The sequence below is a fragment of the Camelus bactrianus genome, chromosome 7, assembly GCF_048773025.1.
Source record: "Camelus bactrianus isolate YW-2024 breed Bactrian camel chromosome 7, ASM4877302v1, whole genome shotgun sequence".
Classification (NCBI taxonomy): Eukaryota; Metazoa; Chordata; class Mammalia; order Artiodactyla; family Camelidae; genus Camelus; species Camelus bactrianus.
In genome coordinates this window covers 34,431,299-34,457,138 of record NC_133545.1, presented here as the reverse complement: position 1 = coordinate 34,457,138, position 25,840 = coordinate 34,431,299, and the positions used below count along the sequence as shown (strand labels likewise).

At 36.2% G+C, this 25,840-nt stretch overlaps 1 protein-coding gene across 5 annotated transcripts in view; it reads right to left on the bottom strand.

Annotated features, from left to right (window-relative positions):
• Positions 1-1,054: 1,054 nt before the first annotated feature.
• Positions 1,055-25,840, bottom strand: part of IMMP2L (inner mitochondrial membrane peptidase subunit 2) — a 937,771-nt gene continuing 912,985 nt past the window's right edge. For 4 of the 5 annotated variants that reach the window (XM_074367202.1, XM_074367205.1, XM_074367204.1 and 1 more), the window contains one exon: positions 1,055-25,813. In XM_074367202.1, coding sequence (XP_074223303.1) covers positions 25,646-25,813 — 168 coding nt within the window. In that variant the 3' untranslated portion in view covers positions 1,055-25,645. The remainder of the gene's footprint in view (positions 25,814-25,840) is intronic. The other variant, XM_074367215.1, reaches the window with a different exon arrangement.

Below are 25,840 nucleotides of genomic sequence, written 5' to 3'. Positions count from 1 at the left end.
GACAGCTGCCTTTGGATGATCTGGCTGAAATAGTTGAACCGGAAACATTGCAGTCAATTGAAAGACAAATTAATGATAGTAATAAAGAAAAAGGATTCTATAGTTCTGGTTATGCAGCTGTTAATTTAAGTCACTACTAATATTCCTGGATATTAATTCTGTAGAAACACATTCTCCCAACTCAAGCCTATATTGCTAATCTTCAATTCAGGACTTGAATATTGAGCATATTTTAATAGGATTTTTGGCTTAAGAGCAACTTGATTGAATATTAACAATACATTTGATTGCATTTTAATTCCAAGAACATAAGCATATTTTTAGTATAATCATAGCATTAAGCACCATATTTACTCAATTATTTGGATAGGTTAAGTGAGGTTGTTCCTACCACTCTTATTGCACAATCTAATAGTGGATTAACACACTACACATCTTTCTAACCTTGTTCCATTCTTCTACTTTTAGTTCCAGAATATTTCACCTTTGGAACATTTTTTCAAATTATATGCTTATTCCTTTGTTTCTACTTAACTGATCATTAAACTGAGTTTTCCCTTATTTTTCTTTAAGACAGAAATAATCTTTTTTGCACTATTTTATTTTCAAATAGCCTTTTAAACATCAACACATTTGCAATGTTCATAGTTGAATGCCAAGATCCGCTGTGAATTAAGTAAGAGAGGGTGAATTGTGTAGCTTAGACAACATGGCATTCAGTTCTCATTCCAGAGAGTGATCCTGATTGGAGGGCAGTCGGGGATATTGGGAGGAGCTCTGGTTTGAGGTTATCTATATTACAATTGTGGTTCTACCTCTAGGCCTGTCCTTTTACTTTGTAGGGTCACAATTTTCTTATGAACCTGGAGTTTGGGTTGGATCGACTCTTAGTTCCTTTCTATCTGGAAAATCTTAAGAATCTATGGTTTTTGTGGATTCATGCAACTCTTTAATATCAATAAATCCCTACAGACACTATACATTTATCTTTATTTTTTCTTTTTTTTTTTCAATTGAAATGTAGTTGATTTACAATGTGTTCGTTTCTGGTGTACAGCATAGTGATTCTGTTATACATATATGTTTATTTTTTCATATTCTTTTTCATTATAGGTCTTAAAAGATATTGAATGTAATTCCCTGTGCTATACCTTAGGACCTTGTTTATCTATTTTATATATAGTAGTTTGTGTCTACTAATCCCAAACTGCTAATTTATCCCTTTCCCCATACATTTATCTTACTGTACAATATGTGTAGCCTCTGTCAAACACTCCTAGACATGGAAGAATCTGGTATAATTTGTTTTAAGTTCTACTTTACCGGCACCTCATTGTATTTGGGTAAGGCTCATCTCCCTAGATGAGAGGAAGAATCTTGTATGGGTGGGTCAGGATGATGTATAGGAGTACTCACCTGTTTCTTTCAGAACTCAGTATCAGTTGCTTTCTGTTTTTTTATTCTTATTCTTCCTTAAGAGATGTGACATCATACTTAGTGCCTAGTTCAGGTCACTGATTCCATCCTTGGACAGTTTTAGAGACTGTATCAAGTTGCTTCTTTCCACTCTATGTGCAAGCAACAGTAGACTGAGAAGAACCTGTTAAAGCAACCTCTTGGAGGAAGATTAACCATTGTTTACACATGTATAGTAATATTATTCCTAGGTCCCTGTCACAGATTATTTACAGTTGCTCTTAAATTTTCAATGTGCATCATTCTACATTGATAAGGCACAGCAAGTACTAGAAAAACAGTCCCTTTGTTATTTTTCTCTAACTTCCTCACTCCCCCTCAACCAGTTATAAGAGCCTGTCTCTTCTGGTGTTTTTAACACTTCCTACTTTAGTGTTAACAGTAAAATTAATTAACATGTTGTTTACCCACTCTTCTATGTCCTTAGTAAGCATCTCAAATTATTGGACTCAAACACCTGATCTATAACAATCCCCCAAAGATGAGTCTTCATTTATCATTGTCTTGATTTTTAGTCCTTGAGACATTTTTTTAAAATCTTGCATAGCTGTGTTCTTAGTTAACATTTCTTGAGTCTATTTTTGAAGTAAAATATTTTACGGGACTAATTTTTTGCATCCAGTTGTACTGATATAAAAATCAAATGGCATGCTTTGCTAAGAATAAATTCAGCCTGCTCGTTCTCCATTAATTTATGATATTCTATGTTCATATATTTTTTACTTTTTTTTTTTTTTAGTTGCTTTGCTTAGATTCAGGGGTATTATTTACAGAAATCTCAGGAAACTCTGATTATTTACAGATTGACAAGTGAATATTAAAATAATGCAGTTTCTTTATATTCTTTTTTAGATTGCTTTAGTCATATGTGTGCTCATTTTTTACTGATATAGAGCAGTAAGTGAAAGAACATTATCAGTTCCTTGAGGACCAAAACTATGTCATTCATTCATATTCCCCACAGAGCTCTGAATAGCAGACATTTAATTAGTATTTCCTACAACTGTCAGTGTCATTGGCGTGGAAAGCACTTGTATACACAGAGCCACAGTGCCTAGCACATATTGGCTGACTTTCTGTCTCCCTTTCACTCTCAATTTGTGTATTATTCACATAAACATACGTTTATTTAAATTTTTTTTTACTGACGTATAATTTATTTTCAGTGAAATGCACAGATCTTAAGTGTAGAGTTTGATCAATTTGACAAATGCATACACACATGTAACCCACATCCTATCAAAATACAGAACATTTTCATTATCCTAGAAAATTTCCTCATGTCTCCTTCCAGTCAAAACCTCCCTGCCAAAAGCAGTCTTCTGATTTTTTTTTTTTTTTCAATCTATACTAGTTTTGTCTGTTATAGTACTTCAAACAGTATGTACTCTTGTGCCTGGCAGATTTGACCAGTTTTTGAGGTTTATCCTTGTTGCTCAGCCAGCAGTATTTTCTTATTGTTAATGGGTATTGAATATACTAGAAATTTAAATACATTCTCCGATTGTTGGAGAATTAGTATTAGCTTGAAATGACAGCATGTTTACAATTTTTAATTTTTATGAATTAGTTTTCTGTGACCATTCCTGTACAAGTCATCTGTGTGTGTATGTATATCTATTTTTATTTCCCTCAGACAAATACCTAGAAGTAGAATTGCTAATTGATAGAGGTAAGTATATGTTTAACTTTATGAGAAACTGCCAGATTGATTCCCAGAATGATTGTACTAATTTTATGCTCTCACTAGCAATGTGTGAGAGTTTCAGTTCCTCCAAATTCTTGCCAACAATTGGGACTGTCAGTCTTTTTAATTGTATCCTAATGGGAATGTACAGTGGCATAGACACTTTTTAAAACAGTTCATAAAAATGTTAAACACAGAGTCTCTATGTGACCCAACTATTCTACTCCTAGGTACATATCCAAGAAAAATGAAAACATCTGTCCTTTCAGAAACTTGTACATGTACGTTCATAGCAGCATTATTCATAATCAAAAATTGAAAACAAATCAGTGTTTATCAACATTTATATGGATAAATTGAAAATGTGGTATATTTATACAATGGGATATTAGTCAGCAATAAAGTATTAATATGTATTACAACATGGAAGAACCTTGAAAACATTATGCTAAGTAAAAGAAATAAGTCCCAAGACTATTGTGTAATTCCATTTATATAAAATGTCCATAATAAGGAAATATAGACAGGAAGTGGTTTTATGTTTGTCTAGGGCATGGAGTTGAGGGTGGGGTAGGAGAATAAGGAGAAAGGAGTAAGAACTGGCTATGGGATTCATCTTGGGGGGGGACAAAGTGTTCTAAAATTGAAAGTGGTGATGGTTGCACAACCCTGTGAATTTACTAAAAAACATTGAATTTTATAATTTATGTGGGTGAATTGTATAGTAGGTTAATTATATCTCAGTATAGCTGTTTTTTTTTATAAGAACTTCATGCAGAGTGTGTATAACTGCAAAGGCCCTGAGGGAGGAACACGCTTGGTATGACTGAGCAGCAACAAGAGGCTCTGTGTAGCTCGAGTGGTATGAACACAGCAGAGAAAGTAGTGAGAGATGAGGCTGGAGAGGTAGTCAGGGGCTAGGATAATACAGGGCTGAATAGCTCATGACAAGAAGTTTAGAATTTATTATGAATGTTGTAGGAAGCCATGAGAGGACTCTGAACAGAAAAGCAGCATGATCTGATGGGTATTATGAAAAAAAAAAAATCACTCAGCTGTCTGTATGGGGTAGGAGGTACAGAATGGAAACACAGAGAACAATTAGGAGGTTTTGGCAGGAGTCCGGGTGAGAAATGGTTGTGGGTGGGACCAGAATGAAAGCTGTGATGGTTGTGAAAAGTAGTTGGACTTGGAATGTATTTTGAAGTCAGAACTTAGAACTTACTGGAAGACTGGATGTTTCACAGGAGGGAAAAGAAAAACATTAAGGAGAAAGATGTGTGTGTTTATATCTGCGTGTGTATTTGGGTGTGCATTCCACCTCATAATAAAGAAAAAGCTGACTTTGTTACTTCACTTTGTTCTAAAGGCATAATATTTTATTTGGAATAGAAAACAAAATGGTCACACTTTTTTTCTGCAAACTTCTATATTTTATTCATTGGATATGCATATTCAAGTAAACTCAGAGAATGCTGAATGTTGATGTAAGAAATAAACTACTCATAAAGTTCAAACATACACAATGTTGTACACATACAGTGATGACCTAAGAGAGAGAGTGCGCCATGAAATCTCATATTTTCCTGGGAAAATTTTATGGTGTAGTCCTGTACTGAATGTTTGCAATTGATCACATCCTTTTTTTTCTTCACTTACTTTTTAGATACCTGTTTAAACATTGGGGGATCTTTCTGTTGAATATTTTTTGTAGCCATTTTTACCTTTTCATGTAGCTTCTTACATCTTCCATTATGTATATGTTAAAGCTGATTCCATAAACCTAAGTCCTATTTAAATTAAACCTCCATTCTCTTTATGTAATCATTTCATAGTGGGCCTCTTTGTGCCAATGAATTTATTTTCTAAATAGCATTTTTAAAGTACAATTTACATGTGGAAAAAGTGTCAGCAAAATTTAGATTTTGTATTTTAAGTGACCATTTATATATGCACATTATACCTTGCATGTATAGTTGTGAAACCAGGAGACGATAAATAGCTAGCTGGCCACAAAATGCATCAAGTGCAGAGCTGATTGCAAAAAATCACCGTGAGCTGTAAGCCTGTTCTTTTATATTTCCATTAGGATGCACTGAATTGCATGATCGTGCTATTGTTGAGTGGTGTCCAACAATAAAGGTGTTTGTGGTTATTGCTTAAGACTGTTACTAAGATAAATAAAGGTCTTAAATATTCAAAATAAATTAGTCATCCTGAAACTCTTTTAGTGTTGTAGGCCTGCAGACATTTCAGAAAATTCCTTTATTTTGATGTAAACGTAAACCCCAGCGTCATCTTTCATTTCCTATGTCCCTAGTGAGTAGACCAGAGAGTCCTTTCAATAGGGTCTCTTTCTGTTACTTTTTTTTTTTTTTAATGGAGGTACTGGGGATTGAACGCAGGACCTCGGGCATGCTAAGCATGCACTCTGCCACTGAGATATTTCTCTTCCCCCTCTTCTGGTTTTAATGATAGCAAAGGGTTTTCTAATTTCCAGAAGTGGGTGGTATTATTGACCACAGTTGTCATCCACAAGACACCCTGGAAATCCAGTGTCCTGGCCCTTATTCATTCTCCAAGGGTAGGGTATAACCTTTGCAGTCAGTTACACAGTATGGCTAACATTAATGCTGCCTGCCAACAAGTCTCCTCGGGCTCCTTTCTCCAGTTCTATTTTTATTTCCACATTGAGAACACTCTCTGAGGATGAGGAGAGTGTGGTGGTGGATTATGACTCCCAAGGTGTTGAAGCAAGAGCTGCAAGTGCTCCTGCTCCTGTTCCCTGGATAAACAAAGTTAAGGACAGTTCCTGTTGCCCTCAAAGAATTTTAACTGGAGCTAGATGTCAGCAGGCTGCATCAATCAATCAAGAAGGCAGGTGCCAGGGATGTGGAGGTGAATACCAAATAAAGAGAAGAGAAACCCCACAGAAGGGAGAATACATAAGGCAAGGGGGGAGTTGCTCTTTACAGACGAAACACTGCTCCATGCTTCCCGCATGTTGCTGGGGGCTGCAGATCAACCATCAAAAACACAAGTGAAATGCTGGCAAGCTTCGTGACTTAAGCAACACTCCCTAAATTTTCCACAGTACAAGCAGCATTTATTGCTATTGTTTTGTTACATTTAATATGATTTTTCCTCACAGTGGAGTTAGCTTGCATTTTCTTAACTGCATCCCATAGTGACAGTTGCCTACAAATGGAATCAGCAATCCAGGGTGCAAACTGGTTAATTGAGCTCAGTGAAAAGCAGTTATAACTAATCCATGCAGCCATCTAGTCCTGCCCCATCTTGGGCTCCACTCAAGCTTTGCTCACAAACTTATAATCATTAAGTGATACGCTTATGTGTCATAACTATCGTGAAATTAAATCCTTATGTAAGTATTATAAATGCCTATCAAGCAAATGTGAATGTAAAAATAATTATATATTTTCTCAGCAGCTCTATTTGTAACTAAGAGAGAGATGGTCTTGTTAATGCTTCTTAGTTTTATTTACTGATAGGCGATAGGCATGAATTAATATATCCAGACATATGTACTTTTCTAGCTGTAGGAGCAGAAATGGAATAGATCTCAAAGTATCTATTACTATTATTATGATGATCATTTTTGACCACTGAGTGAGCTGAAGGTTGGGAACTGGGTTTTGGACCTTTTAAACAGAGATGTTAGGTAATAAATTGAAAGTTGACTGTCTTCTTGGCCAGTAACTCTAGAATGCCTGCCTCATTGTCTTTGATGGATAAGCTCTGTTATCTCATGGCTTTTATGCCTATTTCTGCATAATTGAAGAGAATGGAAAATGGGATAGTAAGGGGTTAGCTCAGTAGGTAGGATAAGCAGCTGATGAAACTGTTAGCTTCCATGATCTACCTTACTGAAGGAGATAAGTGAAATAATAAACCTATTCCAGCTGGCTAGCTTGGTACACTTTAAATCAACACACACAAAAATGATGTAACAATGAAAAGTGTGCTCCCTGGAATTAAACTTTCTGTAATAATTCCACATAAGTTCCTTATCTTAAATCTAAATTTCTTAATCTACAAAAGGAGGTATTAATTTTACCTGATGTGTATGGTTCTAATGAGGAAGAAGTAATACATGGCATTTGGTTTAATGTGTGTTTTTACCATTTTACCAATACACGTTTCAATTTTCCAAGGGGTAAAAACAACGTTATAAGTAAATTCTTGTACATAAATTATCACCTCTTTCACTCCAATTCCCAATGCAGTTATGAAAAACTTTTTAAGAAATAATCTGACTATCAAGATTAGCTCTTATCACAGCAAGATCTGAAACAGGTGGAGTTGGCAAGACATGGATAGTCATGAACTTACTTTTATTAACATATAATTCATATAGCGTAAAATTCACCATTTCAGGTGTGCAATTCCTGGCTTTTAGTGTATTCACTATGTTGTGCAACCATCACCAATATCTACTTTCAGAGTATTTCCATTACCCCAATAGGAAAAGCCATAACCTCAAACCTATAAGCAGTCAGTTCCAATTCTCCTCTTTCCCCCACCAATCATTAATTTACTTTCTATCCCTGTTGATTTGCCTATCCTGGACATTTCATATAAATAGAATCTTAGAATAGTTGGCTCTTGTATCTGCCTTCTCACAGCATAATTCTTTCTAGATTCATCCATGTTGTAGCACGTAACAGTACTTCAATTCATTTTGTGGTTAAATAATGTTCAATAGTATGGATATACCAATTTTTGTTCATTCACGAATCAATGGATATTTGAATTATTTCCATTTAAGGGTTATTGTGAATAATGCTGCTATGAGCATTCACGTACAAGTGTTTGTGTCAACATGCGTTCTCTTGAGTATAAACGTAGGATTGGAATTGCTGATTCAATTTTATGGTAATTCTATTTTACTCTTGAGAAACTGCTGAACTACATTCCAAAATGGCTGTACCATTTTACATTCTCACTAGCAATATATGAGAATACCAAATTCTCCTCTTACTTGCTAGTGCTTTTTTCCCCTTTTTTTGATTATAGCCCATCTTAATAGGTATGAAGTGCGATTTTATTGTGGTTTTGATTTGCATTTCTCTAATAACTAATGTTGAGAATTTTTTATATGCTTATTGGCAATTTGTATATCTTAATTGGAGAAATGTCTCTTCATCAGTTGATGGATCCTTTAAAATTGGATTACATGTCTCTTTTATTGTCAAGTCATAAGAGATCTCTATATGTTCTGGATACCAGACCCTATATAATTTGTAAATATAAAATTCTAAAATTTATAATTTGCAAATTTTTTTTTCTTTCAATGGGTTGTCTTTTTACTTTATGGATGTGTCTTTGACACAGGATTAAAAAAATTGTATATATATTTTTATTGAGGTATAGTCAGTTTACAGTGTGTCAATTTCTGATGTATAGCATGATGCTTCAGTCATACATGAATATACATATATTCGTTTTCACATTTTTCACCATAGGTTACTACAAGATACTGAATATAGTTCCCTCTGCTGTACAGTATGAACTTATTGTTTATCTATTTTATATATACATATTAGTTAGTATCTGCAAATCTCAAACTCCCAATTTATACCTTCTCATCCTCTCCCCTCACCCCACCCCCATAACCATGTTTGTTTTCTATGTCTGTGAGTCTGTTTCTGTTTTGTAAATAAAGTTTGTCCTTTTTTTTTCTTTTTTTTTTTAGATCCACATGTAAGTGATATCACATGATATTTTTCTTTCTCTTTCTGGCTTACTTCACTTAGAATGACAATCTCAAGGTCCATCCTTGTTTCTGTAAATGGCATTATGCTATGTAAGGTTACGTTGGAGGATCAGAGAAAGTTACTGGCCACTTTAGCAAAGCCACTGAGTCAGAACCCTCATCATCTCCCAAGAAAATGTTGTTTATTTCTCTTCTCCTTTATCTTAACAGTAAGTCCTTTCAGTCACAAACTTGGTTAGTCATAGTTCTAAGCTTAACCAAGATGACGTGGCACAATCCAGCCCAGTATTTTGTCAGCCAGGCACTCATATGGTCCTTTTAAAGTTTCAAATCAATATAATAACTACATCATTCTTCTGTTCAGCATAATTATATCATAATATGTGTTATAACTATATTATATAAAATGTTAACATATGTAAGTGATATAATGCAAATGTGTGTGTATATGCAAGGAGATATGTATCACTGTAAGAATTCTTATTTCTGCATTGTGGTCACGTGGGCATAGAGTGGTATTATATCTTTGTCTACTCCTCATGCCATGTCCCCTCTCTTCTCATATAGTACCTCAATTGTTTGTGGGTCTTAGCGTGATTGGTGATCCAGACCTTTATTCCAGAGTTCTGTGCCAGTCCTGCTTAATTTGTAGTTTTCTACTCAGTTTCGTCACAGGAATATTAAGAGGTACCCTAGGGAATCTCCTGAATTCTACGGGTGTTGATTATCTGTTGCTGTGTAACAAATTACCACAAAACCTAGCAATTTAAAACAGCACAAAGTTATGACCCCATTGTTTCTGTAGATTAGGAATCTGGTAATGGCTTAGCTGGATACTTTGTTTTTGGGGTATCTCATAGGCTGTACTAGAAATGTTGACTGGAAATAGTTATCTCAAGGCTCAACTGGTGAACGATCCATTTCCAAACTTATATGGTTGTTGTTAAGATTCAATTTGTTACAGGCTGTTGGACTGAGGGCCTCGATTCCTTACTGACTCTTGGCCAGAGACTTCCATCAGCTCCTTGCCAAGCAAACACGGCAGCTTGCTCCCCCAAACTATGCAGGCTGAGAAGGCAATAGAGTCTCATAAGATAGAAGTCACAATATTTCATAACCTAACAATGAAACAACATGACAACTGAATCCATTGCTGTATCCTGTTGGTTGAAAGCATGTCACTATATTCATTCCACACTCAAAATGAATACACTGCACAGGACATAAATATCAAATGGCAGAGATCACTAAGACTGTCTTAAAAGTCTGCCTAACATATTGATGTACTTCTTTCTGCCACCATTGTGTATTAGCAACCCAACTGCACCAGTCACTAACTAGAGTCACCACTTTTTTTTTTTTCTGTTAATTCCATAGTATAAGAAACTTGAAGTGGCCAGATGGCATTCTCAGCTTTTAGATTAATGGAGCCATTATTTTATCTCTTTGTAAAGTCATATTTTATTGGAAACCAAGATCTCTAAACCAGCAGATAACTTTTGAGCAGGGAAGACAAAGTTAAATCCAGCTTGTATCTCTTCCAGTAAGAACAAATCACTGCCCCATCCATGCAAGAAGTCATATAGCCAGATATATGTCGATATAGCCAGATCAGCCTTGTTAAGTGGGTGCCATGTTGCTGCGTGTATCTTTTCTAGCTCTACGTTTTAGAAGTAGGAACGTAACCACACTTTGGCTTGAGGGACCCTCTGTAGATGGTTAAACAGCATTAATCACCTGGCTCTCATAAGCTCCCTTTCTGAAAAGTAGATCAGTGTGCTATTTTGTGTCCCCAAGAATTTGTGTTAGCTCAAACCTAGTGTTCAGTAATTCCCAAGATGTTTGGTTATTTCGTTCCTAAAACATAAATATCCTGGTAAACAGCTATAGGTTCTTTTGGAAAAGTCTAATGGATAATTTATAATATACAATTTTGGCAGTGTAGCTGTAGCCTTCCTCAAGGGAGTTAAGCATCCTCTTCATTTAAGGTGCCCTGAGTCTGCAAATCACTCAAGTCTGGAAAATAAATAAGGACCATGACTACTGTAGTGATGCAAGTCAGGTCTCTACTTGCCATTCCTAAAGGTTTTTGCTTATACAAGTAGATTTGATGTAGTACTCTGTCAATCTCTATTAGTCCTTGGGATATAATTATTTAGCCACAAAGATCTATACGTGTCTACATTTCTACATGTCCCTGCTACCCATTATGGCAAACATGCCTACTTTGACCCTGGTAATTAAGTTCCAGTAGCAATTAAATGCTTCCTGTGGCTCCTGCCACTTCAGAATCCCACCATCCCCAATGTTTTCTGGGAGTCTGTTCCATAGGCAGTCTCTCCCACTGTCATTCCTGACTTGCAAAGATGAGCTAATTAAAAGAGTCTTTCAAGATTGCTTGTTTTCCCCTTATCACTGTATTTCTGAAAAACTTAGGGGAATAAGTGGATGTAAGCAATGGAACACAATAAATCCATGCTTATCTCCGTAAGCCTTTGGATAATGCCTTCAGTTCATTTTGACCACAGCAGGGGCCCAGTTATAGTCAACTAAACATACTGTCATGATTATTCTCTATTGTTCAGGGTAACACACTGAATCCAAAATCACTTGTCAGTAGTTCATATATATATAAACACAGCTGTATTAAACAGTATATTTCTCCCTCTCTGTTCTAATATCCTTAGAGTCCATTCTCAAAGATATTTCCCCAGTTTCCACTGATGTAAACTGTCAAAATATTGCAATATTTTTGCTGTGTGTTGTATATTCTCCAGAGTGAGACTTAGTATTTTTTTTCAAGGTTTGAGTCCAGTTAAAGGTTTAGAATCAATGAGAGGTGTTTGAGTGGGTTGTTAGAATTAGCATTCTCTCACAAGGCTATAGGGGTTTTTTTAATGAGAAAAGGTGAATCTTCTCAGATAGAGGAAGTTCCTATTAGATGGAATTGGGGGGTTCAAGGTCCTCAGCTTCACTGGAATCTATCCAAATATCTGTATCAATCCTTAACGTTACATTCTTTCCCAATCAACGTCATAGGCATATTGTAAGAAACCCTGAGAAGTTTTGGATTTGATTCATATTTTAATTCAGTTACTGGCAGTATTAGACTCTGAATTTGGTTTTCAAAAATATCAAACCTGCAACTAAAAGCAGTAGGTAATCTTTCAGAGTAGCCACAGATGTTTCATGTTCCTTACTCAGGATTTGAGATGGGAATTTAAAGCTTTGACCTCATCATCTACTTTTTTCCTAAAGTTCTAGTGTAGTTAAAATAGTCAACAATCTCCCCTCCCCCCAACCTGTCCTTAGGTTCCGTATTATCATGATTCTTCTTTAAGTAGGTCCTTGGTCACTCAAAGCTATAGGCACCTGCCTCCACATGACTCCAGGCGATAATGTAAAAAACTATTTTATAACTGTATATTGTCATCTATATCCTATTTACCACTGACAAGAGGTTATTAATGCTTTAAAATCTAATCACATTATAGTACCAATTCTAGATTTCCATCTTTCAGATTCCGTTCCCCTGGACCCACTTTTAGTACCAAAATCTATATAAGTCTGTTTGCTCAGGAAAACTGAGCCACTACAGGTATTACAGGAATAAATGGTTTAGTATGGGGATTAAAATTTATACAAATTTATGTGTAGTTGGTAGAGATTTGTCTGGAAGGCTGCAGCTAGAGGACAGAAAAACTCTCACTAGTCATCTCATTCTGAAGCACTGGTGTGAGTGAAAAATCTTGCAGAATGTTCAAGAAATTATGCACGTGAAGTCTCAAAGTGGGAGCTCATGAAGAGATCTAATTAAGTACCACAGTGAATGAGGTCGCCATATTTGATTCCCATGGTCTCCTAAGAATAATGGCTTCTGCTTCACTGCTGCTTTCCAAATTTGTGATTTCCTCTTATTGGCAAACGCCAACATGAAACCACACAGAAGGGGATTCTGTGAAATAAATTGCCCAGACTTGAATACAAGTAGTAGCAGTTGTGTCAGGTTGTCAAAAGACAACTCAGAACAACCTACTTCTTTTCTAGCTCGGATACAGTTTTGCAAATGCTTGGACTCTTAAAAAACAAAAAATCCAGTCATCCTTGGAAACCTCCATATCAGTGTGTTGAATTCAACCACCATTTTTTGAATGGTCTATGTCAGATATTACACTAAAACAGAAGAATACAAAGAAGAACAAGTTACGTTTCTTCACAATCTCATAGACCAGCAGGGAAGGAAAATATGGCAACAAAAAAAATGATTTTTTTTGAGATACTACCAATAATGGTATAATTCAAGATAGGGTGAAGAAAAATGGATTTGTGTCAGGTGAGCAAAGTGAAGGTCATTCTAAGCAAAAAGAACAGAATGTGAAAGGGCATGTGTTCTGAAAGATGAAATATTTAGAAGAAATTCAAGTAGATCCGTATGGCTGCAAATTAAGAGTTCAAAGAGGCAATAGGGGAGATTAAGTTGGAAAAACAGGCAGAAGTCAAGTCAGGAGGAACATATACAAGAGGTTTAACTGGTTTTTGTAGGAAATTGAAACCAATGAAAAGATTTAAGCCTTGGAGATTTGTTTTGTATAAAAGTCACTCTTATAGCAATATATAGTGGAGGAATTGGAGAAGGTCAAGGCCAGGGGCAGAAAGGTATTTTAGAAAGCAGTTGTCACGGTCTAGGTGTTATCATAAGTGCTGTGGTGGTTGAAGGAGAGGGGAGTGGTTTCAAAAGAAGTTCCACTTAATTTAGTGATTGACTAATGGGTTCTGGGGATACGCAGGGGGAGATGATTGGGCATAACCTCTCTAGTTCTGGCGTGGTTGAGCAGACAAACAGGTAAAGGCCATGAGCTAAAGTAGTCATTCAAGTTAATGTGTTCCTTGTCAGAACTAAACTATGGAGAAATATCTTGATCCATTTTATTACTTTGAAATGGAATTATTTTTAAAATTACAAAATGCACAAAATGTTCCTCTGTCTCCAAGGTACATAAAAAGAACATACTTTAACAATGTCAAAATAAGAAATACAATGTATGTGCAAATTTAGCTGCTCTACATGACCTTTCGTATCTGTCAATTAGAAACCCTTGTAAATAGTAGCTGTGAATGTCAGAAAATATAAGCAAAGGTATAGGGAATTTATGGCATTTAATCTGAGCCACTAACTTTATACAAGTCAAGGCATATTATATTCATTTCCTTTTTTTCTTGTTCTCTTTTTGCCTATTTGTAAATTCTGAGTTCAGTCTGTATCTTCATCTTAGTTTTCTTGCTGCAATAACTAATATAGTTCTGTTCGTGAGCACACTTTTGAATAAATAAAGGAATCAATTAACAAATAAGTCAAGTGAAAAGAACTGCATTATCACAATGTCCTGTTTACAGCATTAGATTAGATAGAGCTAGGAGACCTGGGTCCTCAGGTCTGTCACTTTAGCAGGTGACCTAATTCTCTTTGAGTCTCAGTTTCTGGATAATTGGTTACTTCAGTTTTTCACACTTATAAGATTATTTTTGAATGTTTATTTTCAGGAGTGCCCTGCTGGATACTGTAAGCAATGTATCGTAATCATTTTTGTATTCTCAACAATTAGTCTAGTATCAAGCATATGGTAGCTGCTTAATGATAATAGTTGAAAAATTAACTAGTTTATTAATTATCAGGAGTGTGAAGGAAGGTTAAGGTCGGAAAAGTGGGGGAGTCAAAACAATATCTTGACGTTCTATAGTATGCAAGATCAAGGAAAGGCCAAAAACTGAGGTTTGAAAAAAGCAAAAATCAGTGGTAAAGCCATGTGGTAAATTTGGAATACCTCAGCTCCAGAGGAGCAAGCCAGCCCTTGGAATCAAAAGGGAAAAAGTAGGCTTAATCTTGAGCAAGAGTGATTTGCATCTGGCCTATTTTAGATTTTTAACCAATTATGAGAAGTGCTAGGTTTTGAGAATGTGATGGAAGAAATAATTAGTTGGAGATTCACTGCTTCTGGGTTGTTGCATTTGTTTGGTGCGGGCAGGGGGATGGGGTGGGGTAGTGGTAGTGAGTGTAGGATAGTTAATGAATTGCATGCACTAGGCTGTTTTTCCTTTAAACTTTTAAATACATTCTTCAGAGTCAGAACCATTCTATGGTTAAAAATCTACCTAGGCTTCCACCAATACCTGTTGAGATCATGTCCTTATAAGGGTGCCTGGCTGAGGCATGAGAATCTACCTCAAGCTCTGTTTGCCAAGTTATGACCCTGGGAAGAGGAAAGGGGGAAGGCAGACGCAGGAAGAGCTGTGTTTTTTAGTCGGTTTGTCAGACAGGAATCTTTTTCTAATTTGCGCAAGGATGCGTATGTCCTGGTCCTAATGGTACGATGGTACGAAAGCACATCCAAAAGTCAATAACAAATCCCAGTGTAGATTCTGATGATCTAAAATACTCCAAGTTTCTCCATAAAATATTCTTAATATTTATTGTATGGCCGTTTCCATAAAGGTAGTGATGAGATTATAATGAATCATTTCCAGTAACTTTATGCATAGTGACCACATGATAGCTTATTACTGAATGCATCCTTCCAAAGGGAAATCCACAGAGAAATAAGAAACTCATGTAAGCCGTGACCTGCTGCCATGAGATATTACCCCTTGATCTTTGTAAGAAACTTTTTCTAATTTCCATACTTCAGAGACATATTAACGAATACATGACCTATTAAAAACATTTCTTATTCAATTTTTGCCCTTCCTGAAAAATTATCTAGAATAAAAATTTAACTGCTATTGAATATGTGATGTTTTGGAGACTGTCGGTGGGATTGAGTTGCAGACATTTTTCTCTTCGGTTTTTGTCTGTATCTATTTTTCTCAGTCTTCATTTTGACTAAAAACCAGGACAGTTTCAAACCAGGCAAATATATCCAAATATCCTCAAATATTTAAGCCAACTTATGCTTTGGTGGTATATAACATGGCGAAGATGCTTTAATAAAACATATTTATTGAATTCCTGTTTCTATTTAAAACAAGGGATTTTGAAACTGGGAAAATCCTAGTGTCCATAAGCCCAACTTCCCACTTCATGAAGAGATCTCTTCTTTGTCTTCTGCTTGAATACTTTCGGTGAACAAACCAGGAAGAGGTGGATTCCCTTATTTCCTATCTGTTCTGCTGGTGTTACTGAACAGCTGTACTTTCCAGAAACTTGCCCTTATTTTTAACAGAAATTCTGCCTTACTTCCGATCTGTCACTTTAGATTCCTTCTCACCTCTCTTCTAACCTCAGGTGCTCAGCAATGTTTTCAAAATGGTTAATATTTTACTAGGTCAAAAAATGTCCAATTTGACTTTTGTCTCTTCCAGACTGAATAGTTCCAAGTCTAGCAGTCATTCTGCATGCCAGCTAATTTCCTGGAAGTTCGCACTCTTGTTTCTCTTGCTCTTGCCAGTCTTTAGTTTTACAAACAACCCATTAAGAGACTGCCTGCCTATGGTTGAATTCCAGCTCCACTCCTTCGTAGCTCTATAACTTTGGACAGCTGTGCCTCAGTTTTAGTTATTACATGTAAGGCATTCATTTATTCATTATTCAACAAATATTTAGTGAGCACCTACCACATATTACACAGTCTTCTAGGTGGTTGAGAAACATCTATGACATAAAGGACCTCACCTTCATTCTTATGACAGCTCCTGGCACGTAGTTATATGTGTATGTTTGTGTGTGTCTGTGTGTGAAGATGACATCCAAAGTCATCAAAGTATATCAGACATACTCTCACTAGTGCTGAATACATCAGGACTATTACCTTCTTAAAGTTGAGTGAATATTACTTCTTTTAAAGTAGCATAAAATTGTTTCAGTAGCTGGGTTAATTACTATTCTCATGAAGGCTAAGGTCAGCTGATACCCTCACATTTATTATTATTTTTTTTAAATAACATGGAGTGCTGTTATTAGTAAGTATAAAAACTCATCGGTGTGTGGAGTGCAAAGCTATGGTAGGGACCATGACCTAACCTGTGTGTAGTTGTACATAGGACAAAGTTTCCTTGATGTTGCTTCTGCATTACTGCCAGTTCTGCGGTCTGTCTGCTTAACTTTTTTTTTTTTTTTTTTTTTTTTTGGCAGAAGGGGGAGAGGTAATTAGGTTTATTTATTTATTATTTTTAATTTTTTAAAAATGAAGGTACTGGGTTTGAACCCAGGACCTTCAGCATGCTAAGTAAGCATGCACTCTACCACTGAGCTATACCCTCCCCACCCCTGCCCCTCTGCATCTGCTTACCTTTGATCCTACTGCCCACTCTTCCCCAGCCCAGTGTGTGTGCCGAAACCAGCATGGACCTGCTGTCCAGCTGTTTGTTAAAATTCAGGAATTATACAAGTTGGTTGAAAGCTACTGTTGGTAGCTTAAAAATGGTGATGAAGAAAGTATTTACACCACAGCAATCTGCAAACCCTACACATACATTTTTTTGTTTTGTTTAACCAGCTTACCAGCACATAGCTCCAAACCAACAGAACTTAACTGGTGTCTCATTTTTTTGTTTTTAGTTGTCAATTAAGCTTTGTGGACGTTTACTAATAGTTAGGTTTTGGGCTGGTACATGTTTAACTGTACCTTTCATCTAAGATATTTTTATTTCAAGATGGGAATTTTCTTTAAAAGATGAAAAAGATTTCAAAGCATATAGGAAGAAATCTGTGATGGTAGGAGGGAGTTCCTAAGAACTTTCATGAGGACAGGGGTCTTTGTTTTTGTCACTGATGCATCTCCACAACCTAGAAGATTATGAGGTTTATGGTAGGTGATCAGTAAATATTTGTGAAGCAGATGAATGCTTTATGTGTAATAACTAAACTGAAGCACCAAATGGTTAAATAACGGAGGTCATGCAGCCAGTACAAAGTGGCGCTGGAATTCAAACACTGACAGTCTTTTAAGGGTTTTTTTGGTTTTTTTTTTTTAAACTAAAAGACTTAAAACAGCTGGCCTGTGATTTATTCACATTCCATTCAGGGGTAATACCCTGAGAGAAAGAAAAGGAAGGTGACCCCATCAAATCTCCTTGTCACCTGAAACTTAGGATGTACACAGTCAATAGTGCTACCCAAGAGGAAGAGACTGTATATACTTAGTATTTCTAAAAGGATGCTCCTTGAAGGGCTGCCTCTAGAGCATGTGAAGCCCTGGGCAAGTGTTTTCCGGGAGGAGGGGGTGTATGGGAGCCCTGTCTGTATAAATAATTTGATTAAACAATGTATAACAAAGTTAATTCTCATGGGTATAGTGATATATTGATGGAATGTGGAGTAATGAACAGAGAAGTGGTACTTAAGTATTTATTTTCTGATCAGACCACATGATGATCCTTCATGTTGTCCAGGCAGCATCTCCTTTTGTTCAGATCCAGGAACCGTATTCTTCGTGTTCTTCCTTGTCAAATGTGTCCTTCCTAATTTCCTATTTTCCACCCAGTAAAAAGGTAGTGATACTGTTATTCCTCAGAATGTCATGGATCTTAAACCTTATTTGTACTGAAATGATATGGATCTTCTTGGTTCTACAGTTCCCTAATACCATTTCTTTATTATTCTGGCTATATCATTATGCAGAGTGCTATGGTAGCCATCATGTTCCCATGAATATGGACTTCAGGGGCTCTCTCTAAGGTTGTGACTGCTTTGCTGTCAACCATAAATGTAAGACTTTCGTAGACTGTGCAGGAAAATGTGAACAGTAGTTCATTTCCTGGACCTGTTGAATTTACTGTTTGGAATTTTATGGCATAAATATAGAAGAACACATATTCCAACCATGTGTTGTTTTGAACTCCTCAGGCCATAATTATTTCATTCCTATGATGTGATCTCATTCAACACTTGACCATGTCTCTGTTTTCTACTCACCAACACCAGAGAATAATAGGCATAAGGTCATGGGTACAGCAAAAAAAAGATCCTGTTTGTGAAAGGAATGTTTGTCATTTGCTTCAGACTGACCTGGGAGAGCATGTTATCTCCACATCAATTGAAGGCAAGTGAGGGCATTAATTGTAATGGCCCGTTAGTGGTGCAAAGTAGTGATTGAAAAATCCTTGGAAGAGATGGATGTGGCCACCTTGAGGGACTGCTAGACATGTGGTATATACCTGCAGAAGGCGTGGGGTGATTCCACTGGGTGCCAGCACTAGGGTACAAAGGGTAAAGGATGCCGACCACCACCCCTAACACTCTTGGGTTCTGAAGCCCATAGGCAGCACCACAGTCAGGACATGCACAGGTGAGAGCTGACACGTGGGCCTCTAGGCAAGCAGCTTAAGCCAGGGGTCAGAGGTGGACTCTCAGAAATCCATAGTCGTGTACTTTTCCTGTATCTGGCATGAGAGTCACATAGAATCAGTGTGTAAACACAGCTCTAGAAGCCAAATTTCATGAGATGTAATGAAAGAAATACGCTGTTCTGTGGAAGCAATCTGCTTGTAAGGCTGCCCTCGTGGAACTGGGACCTAGTCCTTGGACTGTGGAACAACACTGAAAACATAAATCTGAGAGCTGCTCAGGGTCCCTGGTCAACCCCACATGTAGCTTAAAGGATCAGAGAGAGCTCTGAAGAGAAAAAGTGGAAATAATGGCTCTTGGGGCACTCTACCTGCAGGAAACCACAGGCTCTGGCAGTCCCAGCCACTGGAGGGGACTTGGAAGCCTTTGTGGAAGGCATTTCTAGCAAAGGGACCCAAACAGGTTCTGTTCCTGGCCAAAGGCATCTTGATGAGATAGTACTGCTGGTCTCAGCCAGTCCCAGCCATCAAAGTGAGACAGAACATTTTGAGGTAGGTGCTTCTGGTGGTCAGAATCCATGCAAGACAGGGTTTGAGATTAGGGCACCCTGCCCCAATGGCCTACTCCAGACAGCCCCAGAGATTGAGGGGGGACTTAGTCGATGAAGGGGCTGTAAAGCACAGAGTCCTCTGAGGGACCTGTCCTGGGCAGGGGCCCTACTTGGTGGGTCTGAGTACTATTTCCTAGCTAATGGATTATTTAATAAACTTAGGATCGATGGGGTCTGGCTTCCTGGAGAATGCCGCGAAAGTGCTGTAAGTCTCTAGGGTACTAAATGGAGGTGTTTCACAGTTACAGTCTCCTTCTGCTATATGAAGTAACCCCACGGACTGTACTTTCAGAGATGTCTTTTTAATCTGTTATTGTGAGCCAAAAGCTCATGTTTGTGAAGAGAAAAACTGGGGAACTGTTCTTGATGCCTAGGGATCTTTCTGCTCTCAATCTTTTGATTATCTGTATCCTTGAAATTATTAGTAAAATATAGTGCCTGGTAAGATCTTTAAGTCTCGTTTGCCAGTCTGACCTTGGATATGACTCAGATGGTGACTAGGGTTGATGTTTAGGGGTATAAACCATGTACTTGGCTGCTCGTTAATTGCTTCCTCTTTTGTTTAACTCAGAAATTGACAGATAGGTACCAAAGCAACAACTTCGGTCTTTTCTTTTAGTGTGCATTTCCCTGTTGATTAATGGTAAATCCTATTGTATTAGTAAAAATGTTCCCCTATTGTGTAACATGCATCTTTATGTTGTTTGTAGTCCACATATTGTAAATGTCTTGTCTGAATATAGACACTACAAATTTATACTTTAGTCTTTAGTTTTATGGTCACTTTTAAAATCTTAACTTAAAATTATGTACATTTTTATGCTTTTGTAAAAGCAATGATGTTTTTTATTTTTATCCCTTCTAAATAATGTGCCTTTATTTATTCAAAAGCAAAGATAGTTTCTCATCAGTTTATAGTGGGTAGATGCTTTGCATTACATTTTAATTGTTGCTCTGGAAATAGGCAACTAGTTCTAAACCAGGCCTGCCATTGTCATTTATTGATGAAGAAACACTGATACTGAGTTCCTTCTTTTGTAAATTTGAGATAAGCTGTCCTCCCAAAGACATCCAGATAAGAGGAATCAGTGTACAGTGTCATTTTGACAGGCTATACTCTCCTGTTAGTTTACATATCCACTCAAGGAGAAAAAAACTATCAGATACTTTTGCTGATAATGATAAACAAGAGAGGGAGTCTTGAGTTGGCACCTGAAGACAGCCTGTCAAGGCCGAGTGGAAGCACAGTCCTCATTCTAATGAATGTTATTGCCCTACAGGGGGAGCCATCATGACAGCTGATCCCTTCCCTGCAGTTTGAAGTCCTTGTTAATGACATAACTGTAATTCTCAGACCTATCAACAAGGACCTGACATGCTTTTTCAGTCCAGTAGGGTACCATGGGCTATTTTCATAATGTGCGTTTTCAGGACCTTATTCCTATTTTGAAGTGACTCTTGTTCTGTGGGGGTAGGAACACCAAGGACAATTCAGTTGCTCCCAGATAATTTGGAGAAAGGGCTAGTTCATGTTAGAAAGTGAGGAAAGGTGGCAGTTTTACTACAGATACTAAAAAACTTAAATAACTCAGGGGGACAATATGATGACAAATAGAATTTAATTAACTGTAAAACATACCCCGAATGTCTTCTGCCTTCACAAGTGTCTATCAAGCCCAGCTCATGGCCTTAGTCTCACAAAATAGCTTTGTTATCCCCGCCTCCTCTCTTTTTAAGAAGTCAACTAGCCCTAAGTGTGGCTGAGAAACATCATTCTCTCCTCTGTTTTTCTCTCTCCTCCCCTTCTTGTGTCAGAAAATACCTAATATTTCTTATTCATCATTACATTAAAGAAATGCTGATATATTTTCAGAACCAATGTATCAGAACCAAAGGAACTGATGGTTTTATTCTAACGCCTGATTTTTATTCTTAAAGAAAAGATGTTAATAATTAGCAGTTAAAGCCAATAAAAGAAGTATAAATATCAACCAAAAATGGTTTTAGAATTTTAGGTAATCTTAGGTGAATCACAGACTTTTTATTTATACAAAATAAAGAGCAGGATGAAGAAGGATTATTTGAATAACTAAAGAATCCAAAAAAATTACAAAATTATTTGAATTTTTCCCCCATAAAACAGAAATATTGATGTGTTTAACCTGCAAAACAACCTAGGTTTTGCACTTTATAGCCTGAATGACATAAGTGATAAGATGAAATAGTAAGTGAAAGTGCCTTGCCCAGGTTCTGGAACTTAGTAAGCGCCAAATAAATGTTGATTTGTGAACGATGGCCTCTGACTTCTGTCATTTCGGCTAAAGGCAAAATCCTAAAAATTTATGATGTGTGGGCTGCCTGATTATTCTTTTGTTATTATTCTAATGGTGTTATAGGACAAAAATGAAAAGGATATTGAAAACCCAAGATTGTTTTCACAGCTGTTTGTGGTTTTATAAAGTAACATGGATTACTGCATCATCAGTAGAGCTATGGGCATCCACGTAGATTGCGAATACTGACTGTAGATTGAGTTTGTCACAATCAATTTTGCATCCCATGGCCTGCTGGGCTGACTTAGTGTAGATATGGCCCATGGAGTGGAAAGTCTTTCAGAATCTGATGTAAGACTAAAGAAACCCATGCCAAAGAGATCTACAGTCTGAGTGTGCTGAAGTTTCCTTGGTTCTTCTACATTTCCCCCCTCTTCACTTGAATTAGTTCTGTTCAGAATGATAAAAAGAGGTAGTCAAGAATTAGTTTTTCATAGTCTTTTGGGCAACTACTTCTAAAAGTGATTATTTATTACTTCAACCAACAAAACCCATGTGCCTTGCATCAAAATTCAATCCTTTAATACTACACACTGAAAAATTAAAAAAAAAAAAATCATCCTGACAAAGAATTACTCTGATCTTTCTTTTTCCTTTAAACTGTTAATATATATTGATTCTGGTTTCCTGAACCAGAACTTTATTTGGTTTTAATTCATTTTTGATAGCATAAATAAAGAAAACAGCTCTTTCTAAATTATTAATCATGTTGTTTAGTAAAAGTGAGCACTGCACAATGTGATGGCTCCTGAAAATCCATTAGTCTATTGTGAAATATATAATTATAGACTACTATGAAAATAAATTTTTATTACACATATGCATTTGACAGCCTGCAATTAGTTTTAGACTCTCTAATTAACATATGTTTTACTTAATGGTGAGTGATTATGAATTATCATTTAATTATGGATAATTTCAAATACTCATCTGTCTATTTTTTGCAAATCTAGAAATAAAACTAAGCATTTGTCAAGAGCCAGAAGAGTATGCTTCTGTTTTGTTTTTGTCCAGTACCAAGAATTATTATGAAATAAATAGTAATAAAATAACTTTCCTTTGAGTAAATTGCTGAATTTTTTTTTTTACCATATATAACCTGCTATCATATTTCTGAATGGTGCTGTTTTTTCATGAGTTATTCATGAGCAATTTTTCACATAAAGAGAAATCAATAGTACAAAGAACTATAGAAGCTGTTATGTGTTGAAGTAATTAAATACCACTTTTTTTTCTGAGTAGTCATCCTAAACACTTAGATTTCATCAATCTACCTTAATTAGAAGAATGTATTTGTGTAATCAGGTTACAAGGACAAATTATACTTTTCATGTAATAGCACCTGACCATCTTTGAATAGTTATTTCATATTTATGTAATGTTTGATGAACTCTCCTAAGTTTTTCTACTTGGTGGTTTTTCTGTATCTTACAGATAAATTTCTGTATTTAGAAAAATAATATACAAATAGGAAAAACATGAAACATAAGAATCTATTTTTTCTCTCTATATGCCAAATGGAACTGCGATCAAAATACAAGGCCTGAGAATGTTCTCATTTTCTCATTCTATAAATCCAGAGTGAATGGGATTAATGAGTTAATATTTCTAAAATCAGAATATCTTTATTGAGGTTTATAAGCAAGAGAAGATATTTAGTAATTCCTTGCAATATTTATCTTGGTATTTATGGTTAAATTTGCATTTTTGACAGAATATATTGCTTTAAAAAATCCTCATATTATAAAATGTAAGTAGAGAGATTGTAATTAAGTTTGGGCTGTGTAAATGTTTGCTAAAAGTAGCTCATATCCTAAAGCAGATTTTTTTTAAAAGATGGCTAGAATGAGCTGCTGTGGCTGTATTTGTAATATAAGTGGCCTAGATAGTTATATTTCTACTCTGTTTGTTTTGATGGCACTTGAACTAGAATGCTAGATGAGTAACTTATTGTTGTAGGCAGAATAATGGCCCCACAGATATCTGTATCCTAATTCCTGGAGCCTGTGAATATGCTACTTTTATAGACAAAAGGGATTTTGCAGATGTGATTAGGTTAAGGTAGTATAAGATGGATTTTCCTGGTGGGCACAGTGAAATCCCAAGGGTCTTTATAAATGGAAGAGGGAGGCAGAAGAAGAGAGTCTGAGGGAGCTGTGACTAGGGAGGAATGGTCAAGAGATACAAGTGATTGGCTTTGTAAATGCCTAGGAGCAAAGATGCGAGTGACTTCTAGATGCTGGAAAATTCAAGAAAACACATCCACCGTCAGATCCCCTAGAAGGAAGGCAGCTCTGCCAACACCTTCAGTTTAGCCCACTGAAACTTATGTTAGACTTCTACTCACGTCTGTTTTTCTACTTGGTAAAATTAAACCATAAGATTATAAATCAGTGTGTTTTAAGCCACTGAGTTTACGGTAATTTGTTATGGCAACTCTGGAAAACTAACACCCATTAAGCACAATTATATTATGACAACAACTACTAGTAGTAATAAAACAGCTGATCTTTATTGACCTCTCACATGTACTTGCAGCATAAGAATTTTGAAAATTATCTAATTTAAATCTTACGACAAACTTATGAAATTGGAACTATCACTAGCTTTGTTTTGAGAAATGTAAAAATTGAGGCTTCAGTTAAAATGTTAGCAAAGAGGTAGCGCCTGAGCTTCGTCAAAGTCTGACCTCAGTCATTTCTCTCTGAACCACTTTCTATGTCCTTCCTGTCTGGTTAGTGATGGATTAAACACAATCTTCTGGTTATAGAAAGATCTTTCCAAAATATTTTTCTAAGTTTAATATTCATTTAAATTTAGTAAAATTCAAGAAAACAGATCCACCGTCAGATCCCCTAGAAGGAAGTCTTTCTTAGTGAAAGTTTTACTGTACCTCAAAATTATAATTAAAATCACTAATTCTTAGTGGGTAGAAATGTAGGGGTACAAAAGTCAGACCTTGGTTATTCTAAACTTAACTCTAGGGTACGGCTGAATCTCTGCAAATCATCCTTTTCTTGTCCCAGCTGAGTAAAACAAAATGTGTCACTTAAGGTTTACACTACTTAGATTTCCATCGTTCAAGATTGGCTATTTTGATTAAGGTAAAAAATTCCTCTTTCCATTTTTTACCTGAATCCATCCTGCCTGCTTTTACCCCCTTATTAATTTGAAAAATCTAATCTGTAACAGATTGATCTGAGAGTGATAAAGCTATATTGTATTTAACATACTTCAAGCATCCTGTATTTCTAGTAAACTTGTCAGCACAGGAACTTGTTCATTTACTTTACTTCCCTATATTTTCCTTAAAATCTTTACATTTTTAATCTTTCCAGAATTTGCATTTTTACCTACTTGTCATTTGCCTTCTGAATCTGATTATTCAAATCTACCTACTTTTCCTAAATAGTTTTTTTTCCCTTGGTTTACATTGTGAATAATTGTGGGCAGAAATTATTTTTCTTGGACTCATTTCCTCTACACTTTTTAATATATTAATATCATTCAATTCCTATTTTTTTCATTTAGATAATAGCTGATGAAGACAGCTGTTGCAGTATAAATTGTACACAAGGTAGTTCAAAATGCATTTTGATGACGGCTCCTTATACTCAAGGCAGGGCACTGAGGCTTGGCCATTTTCACTCAGATCTTCCATGGAGCTTAAGGGGGATACTGATTTAGCTTCCTGACACAAGAAAAAACAAACAAGAAA